General features: G+C 41.8%; 2 protein-coding genes across 2 annotated transcripts; one reads left to right on the top strand and one right to left on the bottom strand.

Annotated features, from left to right (window-relative positions):
* Positions 1-527: 527 nt before the first annotated feature.
* Positions 528-8,463, bottom strand: LOC148823797 (deoxyribonuclease-2-beta-like). The gene is made up of 4 exons (XM_088928150.1): positions 8,436-8,463; positions 3,365-3,526; positions 2,984-3,181; positions 528-880 (listed from the first exon to the last, which is right to left on the bottom strand). Exons 1-4 carry the CDS (start codon positions 8,461-8,463, stop codon positions 528-530), a joined length of 741 nt encoding a protein of 246 aa, XP_088784276.1.
* On the top strand, positions 8,462-18,941 carry LOC148823798 (deoxyribonuclease-2-alpha-like). The gene is made up of 6 exons (XM_088928151.1): positions 8,462-8,493; positions 9,124-9,289; positions 9,459-9,543; positions 15,788-15,952; positions 16,513-16,704; positions 18,604-18,941. Exons 1-6 carry the CDS (start codon positions 8,462-8,464, stop codon positions 18,939-18,941), a joined length of 978 nt encoding a protein of 325 aa, XP_088784277.1.
* Positions 18,942-19,773: the final 832 nt, after the last annotated feature.

The raw sequence follows: 19,773 nt of genomic DNA on the forward strand, positions 1-19,773 counted from the left end.
CTAATCTTAATATATTCAGAGCTGCGAGCACCATCATTTATTGGCTGTAGATGGGATTCGCACAACAGAAGACAAAAGCACAAAATGAGGAAAGATTTCACAGAACTGCTGGTGGGAACCCAACCAAACCTATAAAGAAAAAACATTTGTGCAACGTAATTATGATTGACATTTACAACCAGTGTCCTCTTATTTTAAATGAAGAGCTTTGCCACTACACTTCACAGGAAAAAAAGCTACTTTCTGATAATAGATGAATGGATTGATAATTGCAGTCGTTGGGTGTTTCTTCTTTTGTGTTAGCCATCAACCCATGTTTAAACCTATACATTTTAGTTGTTCTGGAAAGAAGCACATTTGCATTTGAGCAACTTTTTTTCTTGCTTTTCAGCAAACATTAGCTTCAAAATATCAAACAGCATTTGCTAAACCTGAGCGCAATTAACACTGCTCTGCATCTGCAACAAATAGATACAGAAAGAGTCAGCGTAACTGAATTGCAACAACAGGGTCAAACATTCCCCCTCTTACAGTTTAAACATGTCTCTGCACCTAACAAACCAGGACACAGCCCCCCTGAAAGCGTGGTAGATAACAGGGTTTTGTGAGCAAATAAGTCCTCCACTTTTCCACTGCTGGCAGTCCTCTCTGTTTAGATCTCCAGTGCAGATCCACTGGTCTCCATACTCCTGGGATACACACCACTTGGCATGATCAAAGTGAGACCAGAACTCCACAGGTCCCGGCAGTTTAATTCTTCTGATATTTAAAACGTGTTCAGGAAGGGAGCAGTTCGAAGGCAGTTCATGCTCTTTTCGTTGCCAGGTTTCCGTCAACAGAGTAGTCTTTAAAACTTGAGCAGCCCAGCCAGTGTAGATGTCTGTAAAAGACAACCCTCAAGTATGTCAACAAAGTAGAAATATAAGGCATTTAACAGCATCTACAATGGCTCTCCAGACAGGGCTCTTTCTTGGCTTAAAGAGAAAGGAAACACTCTGTGAAAAGTAAAAAAAAAGCTCTTACCGGTCTGGAATTTAATTTTACTGCCATTTTCACATTGTATAATGAAACATTTCCCCTTACTAAATGGTTTTCAGTGCTTTGTTTTCCAATTAAGTTCTTTCAGAACTTTTTATGTTTTAATAACAATCACAACAGAACAACATAAAAGAGCTACTGGTAGTGATTGGAAAGCCATTGTAGCAAGACAGTTTTAGAAGCGCAACATGTGTTTCTGCCCTACAGATGTGAACTACAAATGTGCAGTTTGTATGTTCTCCCCGTGTTTGCAGGGGTTTCCTCTGGGTGCTCCGGCTTTTGGTCCCACAGTCCAGAAACAACAGACTAGTTGGGTTATTTGGCTTTTGGGAAAATGGACTCTTGGGTAAGTGCTGTGTGTTTTTGTCTCTGTATGCACTGTGATGTCCTGGCATCCTGTCCAGTGTGTATCCTGCCTTTTCCCCTTTGCTTGCTGGGATAGGCTCTGGCTCCCCAGTGACTTTATAGTGGATAAAGTGGTTAGAAGACTGATGGATGATTCACTGTAGGTGGAGTGGGTTTTTCATCTCAAAACTATGCGAACTCTGTTAAATGATTATTTTGGACCTAGGTCTTGTTTTCTTGGGATGTATTCTGCTTCTAGCAATATTACACACTTTGCAGTTTATTGCTGGTGATATACTATTGAATATGATGTTTTATGTTATTGCAAGATTATGAAAACAGACACATATACTGTATGGTTTCAATATTTTTCCATTCTGATATTATTATTGCATCTAATCTGAAATTGATTTTTAACTAAGCTTAGTTAAAAATGATCAAACTAAGATTGTTTTTTGCCAAATCTGAAAAGTTTGTTTCAGTTTATGTATTATATTGGTGGCTAATATACCATTATATAAACTCATTGTAACATGTAATGGATAGCTTTGAATAAAGTCAAGACCAAATTGTTTTCCCTTTTCGCTGTCCGCATTTTATTTTTAATGTTTGTCTGGGATGAAAACATGTAATTTGTCTCGTTCTTCTTTTGTCATTTTCATGTTTGGCTCTGAACAATGTGCGGCCTTTTGCAAACCTGTACATGCAACCACTGGCCAAAATATAAGCAAAGCCCGTCATCATGCTGTAAAGAGTAAAAACTATGACCAGGAAGTTGCATGTACAGTATCTCACTGGTTCTGAAATATCTGTAGCATCTTGCAGTCGCATTGCTTTACAGGATTTGCAATCTTTACAATAACAATTGCAGCAGAGGTTGTGATGACAGTAAGGTGTGCAGGACTGAGCTATGTTTTTAATAGGACCAAAATCTGGGCAATTTTGTGGCCTGTGAAAGGTGATGGAAGTCTCTGCCATGCTTCTCAAGACAACCAAGCCACACTTTTAATGTGAGAGCACAGGAATTCAAAGGGAATTTAGCTAGCTTGTTTTTAGGACTTAAAAGTGCATTTACTTGGGTTGCCTCCACACTTCCATAAAGAAGAGAATACGTGCTAAAAATGAATATGCATTTGGCAGTGGCCTGGCAACAGACGACTGCAAGGACAGAAGACTGTAATACATCGCTAAGACAACACATTAAATCTGAGTAAGTTCAAAGGGGCCACTTGTCCACACTGGTGAATTGCAAATCACTGGAACGTAAGCATAACTACCATGGAGTATTTCAACATCTTTAAATGTGAATGTATTTCTGGACGTTTCAAGAGTCGGAGTCGACTGTTTTTATCCGACTCTTCTCCTCAGTGCAGAATGAAAATCAGTGTTGTCCAGGAAGGTTTCTGAACTTTAACCAGCTCCAGAATCAATGGGAAACCTACGTGACCAAACAAATGCTCAATTCCAGGAAAAAGATTCCAAATGCATATCCTGATACAGAACCTTTGATAAGGACAGCTGATATGTCAGATTGTAGTGGGTGTTTCATCACAGATCTTTTTGTACAGTCTGCATGGTCTTAAAAGAAAACCACTCTCACCATCCACAAAGAAGCGAGACTTGGCAAGGCTGAGGAAGGTTTCTCCCTGAGCTGACAGCAGTTTCCCCATCCTCCTTCCCTGCACCCAGGGCTTTACAGAGCCCTCGCAAATGCAGCTCATTCTGGGCAGTTCGTGGCGAAAGACTTCAGGCAAGGAGCAGTTGTACACGCGGGGGTTATAATACAACAGCTGCTCGGCTGAGGAAAAAGAAAGGAAAACAACTTTATTGTTGGCTAAATCGCATCCTCTCACTTGCAATGCAAACACCTTATGTTGTTACAACAGTAACCATTATACCCGGGCCGGAACACCCACAGCCCACAGAGGTGCTGGAGGGCTTCGGTTTTGTTTTTCTATGCTAGCTTCCCTATGTTGCGCACCTATCTGAGGGAATTGTGTAGATTTGTAAGTGATACAGAGCGCGGTCCGGCCGTTCAGTTTCCCCGAGGACGGACAGCTGTACCCCCTTTCTGGGAATGGAGGGAAGTGGGGGACACTGTGACTGAGCCAGAAACCCTGAGTCTGGTCAAAGTGTAGGACTCCTGTGTGGACACACAAAGAGATATTACAACACACCGAGATAACAGATCACATTCTATTCATTCATACTTACAATGAACAGCAGTTATCGATTTATGAAGAGTCAGTAGATGATGGATTGCAAGTTATTACCGTTAACACAGTACTTTGAAAAGGTCAATAATAATAATTCCTTACACTTTTATAGTGCTTTTCTGGACACTCCACTCAAAGCTCTTTCCAGGTATTGGGGACTCTCGTCCACCACCACCAATGTGAAGCCAAAGTGTACACAGAACACTCACCACACACCAGCTATTTAGTGGGGAGGAGAGCGGAGTAATGAAGCCAATTCAAAGATGGGGATTCTTAGGAGGCCATGACTGGTAAGGGCCAATGGGAAATTTGGCCAGGATGCTGGGGTAACACCTATACTCTTTTCGAGAAACGCCCTGGGATTTTCAATGACCACAGAGAGTCAGGACCTCGGTTTTATGTCCCATCCGAAGGACAGTGCCTTTTTAAAGTATAGTGTCCCCGTCACTATACAATGATAAAGATGATTCTGATGTTTCTATCCCTGGAAGCAATGGGCACAAGGAAGGTGACACCCTGGACAAGAAGCCAATTAATCGCAGGGCAGATACAGACACTGAAGCGCACACTAGAGCTAATCTTTTCTCAGAAGCCAATCAGCCAACCAGTATAGTTTTGGACCGGGGGAGGAAACCGGAGCACCCAGAGGAAACCCTGGGAGAAAAGACAATTTCTTCACAGATGGCATCCTGAGTCCAAAATCAAGCCCAGGGCCCCAGTGCTGTAAGGTAGCAATGCTAACCACTATACGTCTGTGCTGCCTGGTTAGTAGTAGTACTAGTAGTAGTGGCAATTTTATACCCACCCAAATTAGAATTGGCGATTTTATCTGTACATTTCTTCTCACGCCCATGACCTTTGACCCCAGGTTTGTCCAACCTCTCTTACACAGTCATACACCTATTGACCCTACACAGTAATGTACAGGACTTTTCCAGCCCATCAAAGAACGTGTATTCCCAGTGCTGAGCCACTTATACTCCACTACTTTCGAAATTCTAATTGCCATAACACGGTCTTTTATAATGAATAATTATAAGTCTTTAGCAGACATTAAATCTAATAAACAATAAATCCGTGTTAATTTTATACTGATTTTATTATAGAATTTTTAATATAGAAAAATTGATGATGTTTTTGAAAGAATATTCGTAATATAGTGATACAAATGCATCACTTTCTATACCATGCTGAGCTGTTCTATGAAATGCTAAGATACACTTCCAAACAAAAATAACTAGTATCTAATTATCAGGGTCCTTACTAGTGTTATCTCGCTAACTTGCTAAAATATACTGTAGAATTCTTTAAAACATCTTTCTCACAATGATTTCATTATCCTAAAAAAAACAACAATACCTCTTTATCAAAAGAGGGGCAAGAAGAAAGTGATCAGGCAACTTTTTTAAGTTATTTAAAAGTGAGATGATTTGATGAGTTTTACCAAGAATACTTTATAAATAGTTCTTCTGATTGCTTTCTTACTACATAAATAGAAGTATATTACCAGGAATATATAGATACAGGCTTGCAAACACTTATATGTGCAAGTAGTTCAGGTGGATAGCTGCGTCAGCATGTGTAGTCTTCAAAGGAACAAGTAATAGGTTTATTCCATGCTGAAAAGAGAAGAGAGAAACACGTTTCGGCTGTGAAGCCTTCTTCAGGTGTGCTAAAGAAGAAGGCACACCTGCACACCTGAAGAAGGCTTCACAGCTGAAACGTTGTGTTTTCTCTCTTCTCTTTTCATCATGGAATAAACCTATTACTTGTCACTTATATGTGCATGTGTGTTTATTTGCTTGGACCTCATGATACTTCTGTAATGAAAGGACAGTGTTAACCTAGAAACAAAGGCACAATCCTTATAAAAGAACTCTGAAAGCAATCAAATCCAGTTAAAAGATGTTATTCTGCTATTATTCAGTGTATTGTAATTATGTGTTTCAAGAAAATTAGTTTGAAGGCTTACCAAACCACACGACAAGGTTATGATCTAGTGTTGCTTACTGTAGTAAACTATGATAAGAACAGTAGATTAACTAGGGAAGCATCTGGGAACTTATTTTAACTTGATTTATCATGTTAAATGCAGGATTAGAGCACAAAATATTCTCATGGATTTGCCTTCACAAAAGTCAAACTATTCAATACCATTCAACATTCCTCATTCACACCCGATCATAACTATCCTAACTTTCTGTAAGTAAGGATTCCATTGTACCAGTACATGTACATGCAATAAGGTTCAAGTTCTATGTCAATATGCAAGAGCAGATCAACTATTATCAAGGAAACAAGGCTTGATTAATACAGTGTAATACATTTAATACTGGTGTTAATTGAAGTCGCATACGTGCAGCTTTCAAGGGTGCCAGCCTGTAGAGGCAGCACCGGTATGGAGACTTTTCGGCAGCAGCGGGAGCAGTACGACGCATTACAGGGGAGGATTGGGAGGTTAGAGACACTCGTGAAGATGCAGAAGCCGGAGACAGTGTGTACCGGCAGTCAAACGCTTGAGCAGCTGTCTCCCGGTGAGTGGCTCCCCCCACTGCGCAGGTTGCAATGCCTGGCGGAAGCTCTGCCCCCCCCAGAGCACACACCGCCTCAGGACACTCCATCTGGCTTCTCTGCTCACCACCACCCAGGACCTGGCTGACGCTGTCCCCGCCGTCTGTCTCCCCTCAGGAAGCACCGTTTACACAGCGGAATTCACAGACGCCAGTGGAACGAACAATTCTCCCAGATATCCAACTGTTGCCCATCACTCAAGAGAAGGAGGGGGGGTTGTACTTGCAGTGCATCGGTAAAGATGGGAAAGCCAGAGCCGACCGCTACGCCGCCCTCGTGTTTGGGGTGCTTATCATTCTCAGTGCATAACAAGGAAGATTAATAAACATAAACATAATCTCATGGTTAAATAGTCAAGTCTAGCCATGTGTGAGTCTAGTGTCACAGAGCTTCAACAGCAGATGACAACTTGTGAGTTCGATTAAGAATGAATAAAAGCATTTCATTAATAACGCGTTTGCGTTTGTCTGGGTGCTGACAAAGTAAAAAATAATTACTTTTTGACAATGAAGAACTGTGTGTGTGTCTCTCTCTCTGCTGGCGTTTGTAATTGTTTTTATTTTTAAATACATTTTAGCAAAGTAATGTACCATAAAAGTATTGTGAGACATATTTGGGTTAACATGTTCAGTGTTCAGTGTGTGGTAATTTGTTTGGTGCGAGTGAAGTCTTATTTAATCTCTGACCCAGGGAAAAGTGTGGTGTGGACGGCTGAGGAGAGAATGCAGGCTCGCGCTGTGTCCGTTATTCTTTTTTTCTTTTTCTGGTTTGGTCAGATCGTTTTTGTTTTTGATTTATCAATAAAGTTTGATAATCGGCCAGTGAAAGCTCTGTTGTCCTTCACATGAATGCCTGAAACATTGTACCTAACCCAGGATTTTACAGTATTTTTTCTTTAAAATACCAATAACAGCAACATACAGTTTACATAATAAGCCGGAACACATCATTATATCTCATTTTGTATTTCTTTTTTAAAAAAAATAAAAATCGTTTGCCCAGCCTAACAGTATTGTTGTTATTGTTTTTATCCTGTAAAGCGCTTTGAGGAGCCACCTTTAAAGGCGCCATATACAATAAAGTTCATTATTATTACTATTGTTAATTTGCTGGACAGAGAGGTGAACATTATTACGCAGAAGACAAAGAGCGATTTACGTTGCATTGTGCATTGTGCTGCTGTAATACAGTTTTAAATAATTAAAAGTCTAAACAGTATCAGCTTTATTTATGGGTTCTAATTTAAAAAAAGTCAAAAACCGCACTCAAAATGCAATTTATAGCTTTCTGACAAGAGGAGACACCCAAATTAATAATGTAACATGCCACTGTTTGTGCATGAATAAGGTTATACTGCTATTTCCTTAGATACTGTACAAGATTCCATGGGTTTTTTTTTTTTAATCCCCGGTGGAACCGGGAATCCGTAAGAATCAAGTAATAGGTTTATTCCATGCTGAAAAAAAGAAGAAAGAAAACACATTCCATAAGAATCAGCGCTTTTATATAGCGCCTTTAAAGGTGGCTTCTCAAAACGCTTTACAGGATAAAAACAACAATAACAACAACAACAATATTGTATTTCATTGCACTTTGACAGATCGTCCTTAAATCAATTGTTGATTTAGTTTGACAGTAACCCTAACACTAACTCTATTTTATTTTTTCAAAGAAATGTTTGTTAAAAAAAAAAGTAATGGCTCTGGCTGGATTCGAACACCCAACGTGTGATGTGTGAGTCAGGAACCTAACCCACAGCTCCACTGGCAAGGTCGCATGAGGACTGTTGAAAAAGCCCTACAGAAACATTATCAACAGACATCGTACAGCGTGTACTATTCTTGTGTTGCGGTACATGAATATAATTATATCGTTATTAATTTCTTTAGATATGCGATTCCATATTATATTCCCTTTTAATCAAATTCTAAAAGTATGCTTGTTGACTCTGGTATCACGTTAGTTAAAGACTTCGATGCTTAAAATGTTTAGGGAGAAATGGAATACTGGTGTGTATTTTTTCTTTAAAGTACCGAGACCAGCCATGTACTGTATGTTTATGTTCCAAAATTAATATCGTTTATGGCCTTCACACGCGTTACAGTATGCTCCTATTCTTTTTATGCTCAGCTACTAAGATTTCCCTTCAGTGGTAAAATTCCATATAAATATTCAATACTTAAACGGGCACAGTAAAGACATTTAAATCTTTCTACGACCGACCAACGCACCACAAGTGCCCCTGTCGGTCAACCAATCACGTACCGCGGTATTCTGCGTCATCTGGCGTCATGATGCGCGATGACGTAGCCAATTACCCCCGGTACGTGCCTGTGCCGCGCACTTTGAATGGCTGCATCTGTAAATCCAGGGTACAGTGTCTATGATTTTTTGTTGTCATAAAGAAATTACTATTGGATTTTAAAGTTTTTTTTTCCTTTCAATAGTTCGTTTTGAAACGATTCACCAGAATGTATTCTTGAGGAGAGTAATGTTTGTGAGATGCTTGCCTTGCCTCGCTTCTTTTAGTCAACTGTTGACTCTTTGTCAACTGCTGCAGTTCAGTTCTACAGAGCTCTGCTGGTTTAAAATGCAGAAAATGAGCTCTAATCGCATAAGATTATTCCAGTTTTTCCACAATGCTCATGTCAAACATGGGCGACCCCTAAAAACAAGAGCTATTTTCGCTTTGTAGGCCACTACATCACCTAGAAATGATCAAGGCTGCTTGACCCTTCTTCTCTTGCCACAGGTTCTGTTCATCTCCCAGAAGCACCAGTGCACCCACAGACTGGCAACAGACACTAGTATTGTTTAAGTGCCCTTTTTATTTTCTAGTGATCACAACAGTTAACACTGTCTGTCCAACACCCAGGACACATTGTACAGTGTCACAGTTCTAGAGCAGTATACAGTATGTAATACTCTTTTATGTGTTTTTGGAATCATACAGGTTTATTCTGTATAAGCTGCCAGACCACGATGAAGGAAGAGGTCTGCGATACCTCTACATGGATGACCATACCAATGGCTGGGTATATGGGAAGAAATTGGTGAATGACTCCAAGAGTGCAGTGGGGCAGACTTTGCAGCCTTTTTTGTCCTACATTCATAAAAAGGTAAGAAACCTTTATTTATAATCTGTGTCATCTCCCAGAAAGTGAGGTCAGGATATACATTGTCTTTTCGATCTGTTTATTTTCACAGGTTTCTCTTATAATTCAAAAGCCTTTTGTGCAATACAAATACAAATTTTGTATTGATATTTTTTATATTCCTTCCTAAAAGACTGTGGACTTTGGGTATCTTCTATACAATGATCAACCTCCAAAGTCATTTAAACCTGCTCCTTCATCTTTTGGACACAGCAAAGGTAAGTAACATTTTATAATGTACAAGACAGAAGGACACAGAAAATGGGGGGGAAAAATACATCATAGACAGCACAACAAACAATTTAATTGTATCTGTAATACTTGCTGGGTTTGCTTGCTTATTGCTATGATTAAAGCCAAGTGCTGTCACGGAACCTATACGTGGAATAGGAGGATCCTTATGCGTGACCGGAATCCCACGGGGCACAGAGTAGCAAAGGGACAATCCAAAAGACAAAATCCAAAGGCTGGGTCGATAAGGGAGGCAGAGAGTTCGGTAACGAGAGATATTCAAAACAATACAAAGGCAAAATCCAGAAGGCGAGGTCAAGAGGCAGAAGCAGAAGATTCGTAACGGGAGATCAGTCAAAAGGTTTGGAAACGCACACTGGAGAATACTAAGAAAGGCTTCTCAATAGTGAGCGTGGGAAGGTGTGCGAAGGGGGTTTAAATACTGAAGGAAAGGGGTGTGATTGGATGATTGGTTAGGGAGTGAGAATTTGAGGAATCTGATGCATGTGAGAATGTGCTGGGTTCAATCAGGGATGAGATTGGGAAGCAGAGGTTCCGGGAATGTAACGTCGTTTGCGAGGGAGAGTGTGGGGCGTGACAGTACCCCCCCCTCTAGGGTCGGCTCCTGACGACCCCAGAGAGCGAGTACGAACGAAGTCATCAATGAGGCTGTGATCCAAAATATCTTTCTCGCAGACCCAGGAACGTTCCTCAGGACCATAGCCCTCCCAGTCGACTAGAAATTGTCGGCGACCTCGGAGCCAGCGGGCATCCAAGATCTTATTGACCGTGTAGGAAGGTAGACCGTCAATGAGTCGTGGTGGGGGTGGAGGTGGCCGAGGCCGGGAGAGGGGGGATCTGTGGTAGGGTTTCAGGAGAGAGACATGGAAGGAGGGGTGCACCCTGAGAGTTGGAGGAAGAGCAAGACGATAGGTTACAGGGGTTAGCTGGGAGAGGATGCGAAAAGGTCCAATAAAACGGGGCCCCAACTTATGTGAAGGCTGTCTAAGGGGTAAGTTTCTAGTAGACAGCCAGACAAACTGTCCTCGTCGTAGTCTGGGCACAGGTCGTCGATGACGGTCAGCGTTGGTCTTCTGCCGCAAGGAGGTCTTTAGGAGGGCGGATCTGGCTTGTCTCCAAATCCTCTTGAGGAAAGTGAGGCGCGTCTGGAGGCAGGGAATATCCGAATCAGGGATAGAGTCCGGGAGAAGAGAGGGTTGGTATCCTAGAGAGCAATAGAAGGGAGACATCCCAGTGGTGGCGGAAGAGAGAGAGTTATGGGCATACTCAGCCCAGGGGAGGAGAGAGACCCAGTCATCTTGAGAAGCAGAGACGTAAGATCGAAGGTAAGTAAGAAGGTCCTGGTTGGTTCTTTCCGTCAGTCCATTGGATTCAGGATGATAGCCAGACGTGAGAGATGTGGAAGTCCCAAGAGATTTGCAAAAAGTTCTCCAGAATCTTGAAATGAACTGAGGTCCTCGATCTGATACGATATCCTCAGGAATGCCGTGAAGTCTGAAGACATGAAGAATGAAGAGGTCAGCCATGTCTTGAGCAGATGGAAGGGCAGGAAGAGGAATGAAATGAGCCGACTTCGAGAACCTATCTACCACGACCATAATGGTAGTTTTGCCTTGACTCTCAGGAAGATCCGTAAGAAAGTCCACTGAGATGTGGGACCAAGGTCTTCTAGGGGTTGGGAGTGGTTGGAGTAAACCGGGCTTCTTAAGACGGGAGGATTTGGACATGGCACAGATGGGACAGGCCTGCACGTACCCAGTAACATCAGTCCTCATAGAAGGCCACCAGAAATGTCTAGAGATGAATTCCAAGGTACGTTTGACACCGGGGTGACCTGCAAATAGTGAGTCATGACCCCAGCGAAGAACAGTGGAGCGTATGGTATCAGGAACAAAGAGTCTGTCTGGAGGACATTGGGAGGGGACGGTTTGGTTGTGAAGTGCACGTTTGATTTGGTTCTCCAGGTCCCATCTAATAGCAGCCACAATTCTCTCAGGGGGTATAATAGGTTCAGGAGGGTCCAAAAAGCCAGGAGGATCATGGAAGCGAGATAGGGCGTCAGCCTTTATGTTCTTGGATCCCGGTGTATAAGTAATGAAAAAATGGAACCTAGAAAAGAAAAGTGACCAGCGGGCCTGGCGTGGATTCAAACGTTTGGCAGTTTGTAGGTAAGAGAGATTTTTATGATCCGTAAGAATAGTAAAAGGGTGTAGGGCCCCCTCCAACCAGTGTCTCCACTCCTCCAGGGCGAGCTTGATAGCCAGTAGTTCTCGGTCTCCAACATCATAATTAGTCTCGGCACGGGACAACTTTTTGGAGAAAAAGGCGCAGGGGTGGAGGATACCCTTCTCTCCATGACGTTGAGATAATATGGCACCGACTCCGTTGGCTGAGGCATCCACCTCGAGAATGAATGGAAGGTTGGGGTCTGGGTGACGGAGGAGGGGTGCTGTGGTGAACAGTCTCTTGAGATGAAGGAAAGCTTGGTCTGCCTCAGGAGTCCATTTCCCTTGATCAGGACCTTTTCGGGTCAGGGCTGTAATGGGGGAGACGACAGAGCTGAAATTCCTAATAAAACGGCGGTAAAAATTGGAAAAACCCAGGAAGCGTTGAATTTGTTTTAAATTCTGGGGAGTTGGCCAGTTCTGTATGGATTCAGTCTTGGCAGGGTCAATTTCAATGCCCAGGGGTGAGAGGATGTAACCAAGGAAGTGGATTCTGGTAACATGGAAAGTACACTTTTCCAATTTGGCGTAGAGTTTGTTCTGAATCAAACGATGAAGGACCTCGCGCACATGAGAGACATGCTCCTGGGGACTTCGGGAAAAGATTAAAATATCATCCAGGTATACCAGGGCATATTTGTGCAAGATATCCCTAAAGATGTCATTCATGAACCCCTGAAAGACAGCAGGAGCATTAACCAGTCCAAACGGCATTACTTGGTATTCATAATGACCGTGGGTAGTAATGAATGCCGTCTTCCATTCGTCACCCTCCCGAATGCGGATCAAATTATAAGCACCGCGGAGATCCAGTTTAGAAAAAATAGTGGCGCCCCGGAGTGATTCCAAAGCCGATGAAATCAGAGGAAGGGGATAACTGTTCTTGATAGTTATGTTATTCAGACCGCGATAATCAATGCAGGGTCTGAGAGAGCCGTCTTTCTTTTTAACAAAGAAGAAACCGGCGCAGGCAGGTGAGGAAGAGGGGCGGATGAAACCAGATTCCAAGGACTCCTGGATATAATCTTCCATAGCCTGAGTCTCCTCGTTGGAGAGTGAATAGACATGGCCCTTAGGGGGTAGAACCCCTGGAATTAGGTCTATAGGACAGTCAGATGGGCGATGAGGAGGGAGGGATAGGGCCTTCTGTTTACTGAAGGCTAGGTGTAGATCCGAGTACTGGGAAGGGATATTGGGGAGGTTATCTTGAGATATGCAGGAGACGGAAACTTTCTGAGGAAGCTGACAACAATGCGAAAGGCAATGGGAACCCCAGGCTGTGAGTTCCCTTTGTGACCAGGAGATGTGTGGGTTGTGAATCTGTAACCAAGGGAAACCAAGAACCAATGGGTGAGAAGGGGATTGAATGAGAAAGAATCGAATGACTTCCTGGTGGGTGGCGCCGATGCGAAGAGTGAGGGGAGGGGTCTGCCACTTCACCAGACCAGGGGAGAGGGGGGAGCCATCAAGAGTGAGGAGCCGAATGGGTTGGGTGACTGGCAACCGGGGAATATTCCAGGACGAAGCGAGTCCAGAGTCTAGGAAGTTCTCTTCGGAGCCCGAATCAACAAAAGCAGAGAGAGAGGTCCGTCCAGTAGTCCATGACAGGGTGGCTGGGAGAAAGAGTCCAGATCTGGGAGAGGAAGAAGTGACACTGGCCATAACAGCGGGTGGATAGGAGCGAGGATGGCGACCGGGGCAGGCGGCTCGGAGGTGATCAGGGGAGCCGCAGTAAAGGCATCGCCCCTCACGAAGTCGGCAATCTCTCTCCTCAGAGGTCAGTCTATGGAAGGAAGGCAGTTGGGAGGGTGTGGGAGGGGTTCGATTGTCCGACCTTCGCTGTTGAAGCCTGAGCTCTAGTTCAAAGACTCGAGAAATGAAGGAGTCCAGTGATGGGAAGTCCAGGGGCAGGTGCACAATGTGATCCTTGAGTTCATCAGATAATCCGAGGCGGAAGTAGTGAATCAGGGCATTGTGATCCCAAGCGAGTTGAGCAGCCAGAAAACGGAATTCGGAAGAGTAGTCCTGAAAAGAGCGAGATCCTTGAGTAAGGGAAGTGAGGCGTGCAACAATGAGGTGGTGAGAGTGCAACTGCCCAAAGGTAGACTGTAGAGCTGTCTGAAAAAGGTGGAAGTTGGCAGTCTCAGGAGCGTTTCGAGAGAGGAGATGTCCAGCCCATTCCAGAGCTCGTCCAGAGAGGCAAGATAACATAAAAGCAATTCTTTCTCCATCGGTGGGGAAGCAGTCTGGGCGGATGTGGAAAGCCATCTGACATTGAGTCAGAAAGCCCTGACAACTGGAGGAGTCGCCATCAAATTTTTCCGGGAGGGGAGGGGGTAGAAGATTAGTTCGTGTTTGAAGCGGGGGTGCGGGAGCAGGAGCTGCAGGTGGGGGAGACGGTGGAAGTGCAAAGTGGTCAGCTAGTTGCTGGACTGCCGTAGTTAGCAGGTCCAGGTTCCGGGAGTGTTCAAGGAGAATAGAAAGTTGACTCTGGTCCGCTGGATCCATTTTAATATGGCTCACTATTCTGTCACGGAACCTATACGTGGAATAGGAGGATCCTTATGCGTGACCGGAATCCCACGGGGCACAGAGTAGCAAAGGGACAATCCAAAAGACAAAATCCAAAGGCTGGGTCGATAAGGGAGGCAGAGAGTTCGGTAACGAGAGATATTCAAAACAATACAAAGGCAAAATCCAGAAGGCGAGGTCAAGAGGCAGAAGCAGAAGATTCGTAACGGGAGATCAGTCAAAAGGTTTGGAAACGCACACTGGAGAATACTAAGAAAGGCTTCTCAATAGTGAGCGTGGGAAGGTGTGCGAAGGGGGTTTAAATACTGAAGGAAAGGGGTGTGATTGGATGATTGGTTAGGGAGTGAGAATTTGAGGAATCTGATGCATGTGAGAATGTGCTGGGTTCAATCAGGGATGAGATTGGGAAGCAGAGGTTCCGGGAATGTAACGTCGTTTGCGAGGGAGAGTGTGGGGCGTGACAAGTGCAATGTTTGCTACATATGCAGGATGTGAATTGTTCATTTTATATATATCTAAAATAAAATATTTTAAAATTTACAGTATTTCAGGGTAGAACATTTACATGTGTGATTCTGCAGATTTTGTCCAAATCATTGATTCAGTAGAAAACCTCTATTTTATGATTACTGTGTATGGTCAAGACATGATGGCACGTCCGAAGTATATACTGTGTCTGAAGAATACTAACACCAGCTTTCTGTGTTTTCTGGTTTTAAAACTTGAATCATAAAGCTTTAAAGTATATATTTCTATCTTGTTTTTGTTCATTTGTTTTTTTTCCAATTTACATTTCTTTGACTGAGGCATCTCATAAGCTAAGAACAAATCTGTTGCCTTCAAAGCTTTTTCTCCTGGTGAAAATCACTGAGTTTAAAAACACCTCTGTAAGTCAATATAATACTGATGTTAATAATAAAAGATTCATCTGCTGGGTAAAACAAAACTAAAGATGCTTGTTTTGGGCTCTAGGTTTCTATTGAATTGAATTTACAGTAGCCCATTTCTAAACGAGTAAATTAAATTGTTGAGATTAAGAAATAAATCTACATACTTCATGGCCAATTGTCAGTTCCAGAGAACTGAAAATAATTAATAGGATTAAGAATAGTCCTATTTTGGACTATGGTTTTCAATTCTCTTAATCTGACTTTTGGCCATGAAGTATGTTCAGTTAAATTCGGTTGGACAAAAAAGCCAAAAGTCAGATTAAGAGAATTGAAAACTAGCCCAAAATAGAAGTTTTTTTGTTTAGTTTGATTAATTATACAGTTCTTGTTTGATTCTTGAACTGAATTGATTAATTGACTTCGTCAGCTGGAAGCAGGCTTGATAATGGACTCTGTTCAAAAAGAGCAGACTTGTCCTTTAAAAACATTGAAACTGAAAAACCAGACGGATCAAAAACGATCAAATTTTGAGATTTGAATGCATCTTGTGTGACCTTTTTCAGGGATTGTGATGTTAGACAGACAGACAGGAGTGTGGCTGGTTCACAGCACCCCGGAGCTTCCAGATGTGAAAAATCATTCTACATCATTCTGGCCCTCCAGTTGGCATGAAAATGCACAGACCTTCTTCTGCAGGACTTACACATACAGCACCTTCAAGGATATAGGTAGGCGTTCACATGTACATACAGCTGTGTGAAGCTTTTCTTGAACAACTTTGATTGCTGAGCTTTAGTATGTCCATGGCATTGACATTGCAGCTGTCTATCACTTTCTGAAAGCCTTTGGTACAATTTTTCCAGATTTTAAGATTCAAGTATTGGCAGTTTTTGTTCTGGTTTGGTGCACCTGTTCTTTTCCTATTTTAAATTTACCTGTGGGGCAAAAACTAGTCTATTCTGCTATTTTCTGTTGCAGTGGTTCAATTTCATATGCATGCTTAATATAACCCTGAGAATAGGTAGACACTAATAGACTTACACCTCATTGTGTATACAGATGAAAATAAATACCGAAATAGCCTTAGACTTTCTAATTAAATCTAAATGATGTGTATTGTGGCTGCTGAAAATGTATGTCAACATTTTAGAACTTGGAGGATAGTTAAACAAATGAAAATAAATAAAGGAAACTCTCCAAACTAATGGAAAAAGAAAGGGGGCATTTGACCTGGATGTATGAAAATGCCATGCTTACTGTTGGTTATTTTTCATTCTTGTCTCTACAGCTGTGCAACTCCAGTATATCCATGTATACTCTTTTGACTATCACATCCCCCAAACCTTCCACAGAGACCTTCAGTGTGTGGCTCAGAGAACATGCTATCCCAGGAAAGAGCCTTGGTTTAAGCAGCTGCCCCTGACATCTTTAGCAGGGGAAACTTTTACCAGCTTTGCAAAATACTCTAGATTTAACGACGGTGAGCACCACTTCTTCCCTCTCGAATCTCAATTCCTTTTCATGAAGTTTCTGATAAATGCAAGTCGATTTGAAATTTCCCTTATGCAAATGGCACTACCACCCATACCAATGCCAGATATTGGTTTTAAGATTAAACAAAACGTATTTTTCTGTTCTACAACTTACTTCAGACATCCCCCTTCATTCGCATTTCTTTTCAAAAGCTGCTCAAACAATGTGTGAGATGGGGTAAAACAACATTGCGAAGGCACAAAACCTGTCAGTGTTCAGAAAAAGAAAGCCAAGGCAGAGCTAGAATCTACAAAAAAAAAATCAGTAAAGTCTATGGATCACGTTTTTTTCCCAACTGATCGCTTCTTTAGAAACTTTTCTCCAATTCGAAATACAGAAACAGTAGTGAACAACACAGTTGCCATGATCCATAAACAATCTCTGTGCTTCATTATTGCAGTTTGTTCCTGGAGAAGTGAAAATGTCACATCAGCTATTTTTCTCATTTTAGATATTTGGAATCAATAGTTAATTTTTTGCATGCCTTATGAATTATCACAGTTCCAGACCAGTACCAGCTTGGAAGAGATGACGAAATGTACTTATTCCTTCAAAATATGTGCTATAACAGCCCCACAGTGATGCTAAGTGTTGGAGTTGGCATAAGTTGTACCAATGATGTTTCTTTCACTGACAACACTACAAGAGCACTGGTGCCCAGCTGGTCATAGAGGTTGCAGTTATCGGACGCGTTTGAGATCACTTGGATATCCCAAAGTGCCCAGCCTTGTTGTGTTGGTGTTGGTATTCAGTGAATTATGTATCACTGCTGAAACTCGGACAACAATGTCTGATTTACTCTGAACAAGCACTTATTGAGCCTCTCAGAATCTGAATTTATTTTATTTTTACAAAGTCTAACTCTATTGTATGTTGGCCGTTTCTAGCCAGCAAGACCCACTTTCTCACAAAGATTTTGTTGGAACAATATCCAGTTTATTTTTAGTCAAAGCCTTTCCCAATTGAAGATGTATTTATATAAAAAAGCAGACTTCGTTTTGGTGAAACTTTCTCAATCTGCCACCTGGCAACTGAACTTTCCTACATGTTTCTGCGGTTACACTTTAGATTTAAGGTTTCATAGCATCGCTTTCTTTCAACAGAGATTTTATGGGATGTTAGTAAAGCATTCATTTATATTCAGTAGTAATTTAGGTTTAGGATTTGTGTCTGAGGAAGTTTGTAGGTGCTTTATTAACATTCTGTAAAGCCCAATTCTTGAGCAAATTGATTAATAGAATATTTCAATCTTTTATTCATACAACAATCTAAAACAAATGTTTTTTTCTTGGTATGTTGATTTAAACATAAGAAAAGATAAAAATATAACTTGTGTAGCTTCTTTAGATACCATTTAATACCTAAGAACAGGAGAGGTTACATTTGGCCCATTTAGCTAATTTCTTAGTAGTTCATTCAGGGATCTCATCCTGCTGTTTCTTGAAAGGAACCAGGACTTAAATAACACGTGCAGTTTGTTCCATTAAACTCAACTAGTTTTGAAAAGAAATTGATTAATTGATCCAAGGATCTCATTCTGCTGTTACTTTAAAGGTTATTGGAAACGGTTGTCATATTTTATTTAAATACATTTAAAAAAATGTTATGTAGAAAAGGAACAATCCAGTAAGTTTTAAACACCGCCCTTCAAAAGCAATATGTCACACTTCACACTTGATCTACTGTATATTGGTGGTGTTGATTTAAAAAAGAACGTTCTGGGTAGCAGCCAGTACAGTACAGCATTCAGAGAGGGGGGGGAGAAATACACATTCACTTGTTCTTGGGTAGAAAGTGTGCCTGGGACAGATTCTAACATGGAACCTGTGACTCTGTTCCGTTTCAGATCTCTACTCGGGTTTGCTGGTTAACTATTTAGGAGACGACTTCTTTGCCAAAAGTTGGGGGAAGCTTCATCGGCCTCTGCCGTTGAATTGCTCCGTGGCGCACAAGGTGTACAACGTGACGACGATGCAGCTGCCAGAGGCCAGGCCTTTCGGCATCATGGTGGACCACTCAAAGTGGTGTGTGATGAAGGGTGGGGGTCCGCACTGGACCTGCATCGCGGACACGAACCGAGAGATCAGTCAAACGAGAAGAGGAGGCGGGGCTGTGTGCACAAGCAGGCCTGGAGTGTGGAAGGCCTTCCTCACAGTAGTTGACACATTTGAGGACTGCCAGTAACACGTGGCTGGCAGAAATAGACAAACAAGAAAGGGCTGCTTTTCAAAAGATACTGCATAGTTTTTCCAAGTCAAAGCAAATGGTGGTAAGTAATATGTAAGAAAACTCTGCAGTAGCTCAAGTAGGTAGTGCGTCAACACGCGTAGGCTGCAAAAGAGAAGAAAAGAAACGGGAACTGACACCTGAAGAAGACTCTACAGCTGAAATATTGTTTCTTTTCTTCTCTTTTCAGCATGGAATAAACCTTTACATGTTCCTAAACTATTCAGTACTGACCTTAATAGCAAAAGTAAAATTTATTTAGAAAGGATATGTATCATGAGGAAGTCATGCATCTAAAAAAACATTTTTTGAATGAAGTACTGAATATATCTGGGGGAATATACGTGTGTATTAGCTTTCAACGCTACACTTTTCTCAAAATATTGCAAATGCAAGTGATCTCCAGTGTCTTTTAAACATAATCATTAAGTTTGTTTTCACAGCAGTTTTGTAATACATTAATAGTGTAATGCTGACAACACTTTACACAGAAACCACACAATGGATGAATAATATATATATATTTTTACTAGCTAAATCAATAACACCACAGACTACGTATTGCAAAACACAAGACAACCTATGCTTTTCAGAACAGATGGATAAGGTTAAATAAAAACAATCACCACATCTTCATATACAGTACAGTTACTACATTATTGATCAACTTGAAGCATTGGATTATATGACTGTTTACTCTGTGGAGCTGTCCACTTCGACTGGCTTTGTAATAGGCCTGTACACTTTAAAAGAGAGAGTTTATGTTCACATTTTTATAAAGAATAAGGTT

The sequence above is a fragment of the Atractosteus spatula genome, chromosome 11, assembly GCF_055471065.1.
Source record: "Atractosteus spatula isolate fAtrSpa1 chromosome 11, fAtrSpa1.hap1, whole genome shotgun sequence".
In the NCBI taxonomy this organism is placed as follows: Eukaryota; Metazoa; Chordata; class Actinopteri; order Semionotiformes; family Lepisosteidae; genus Atractosteus; species Atractosteus spatula.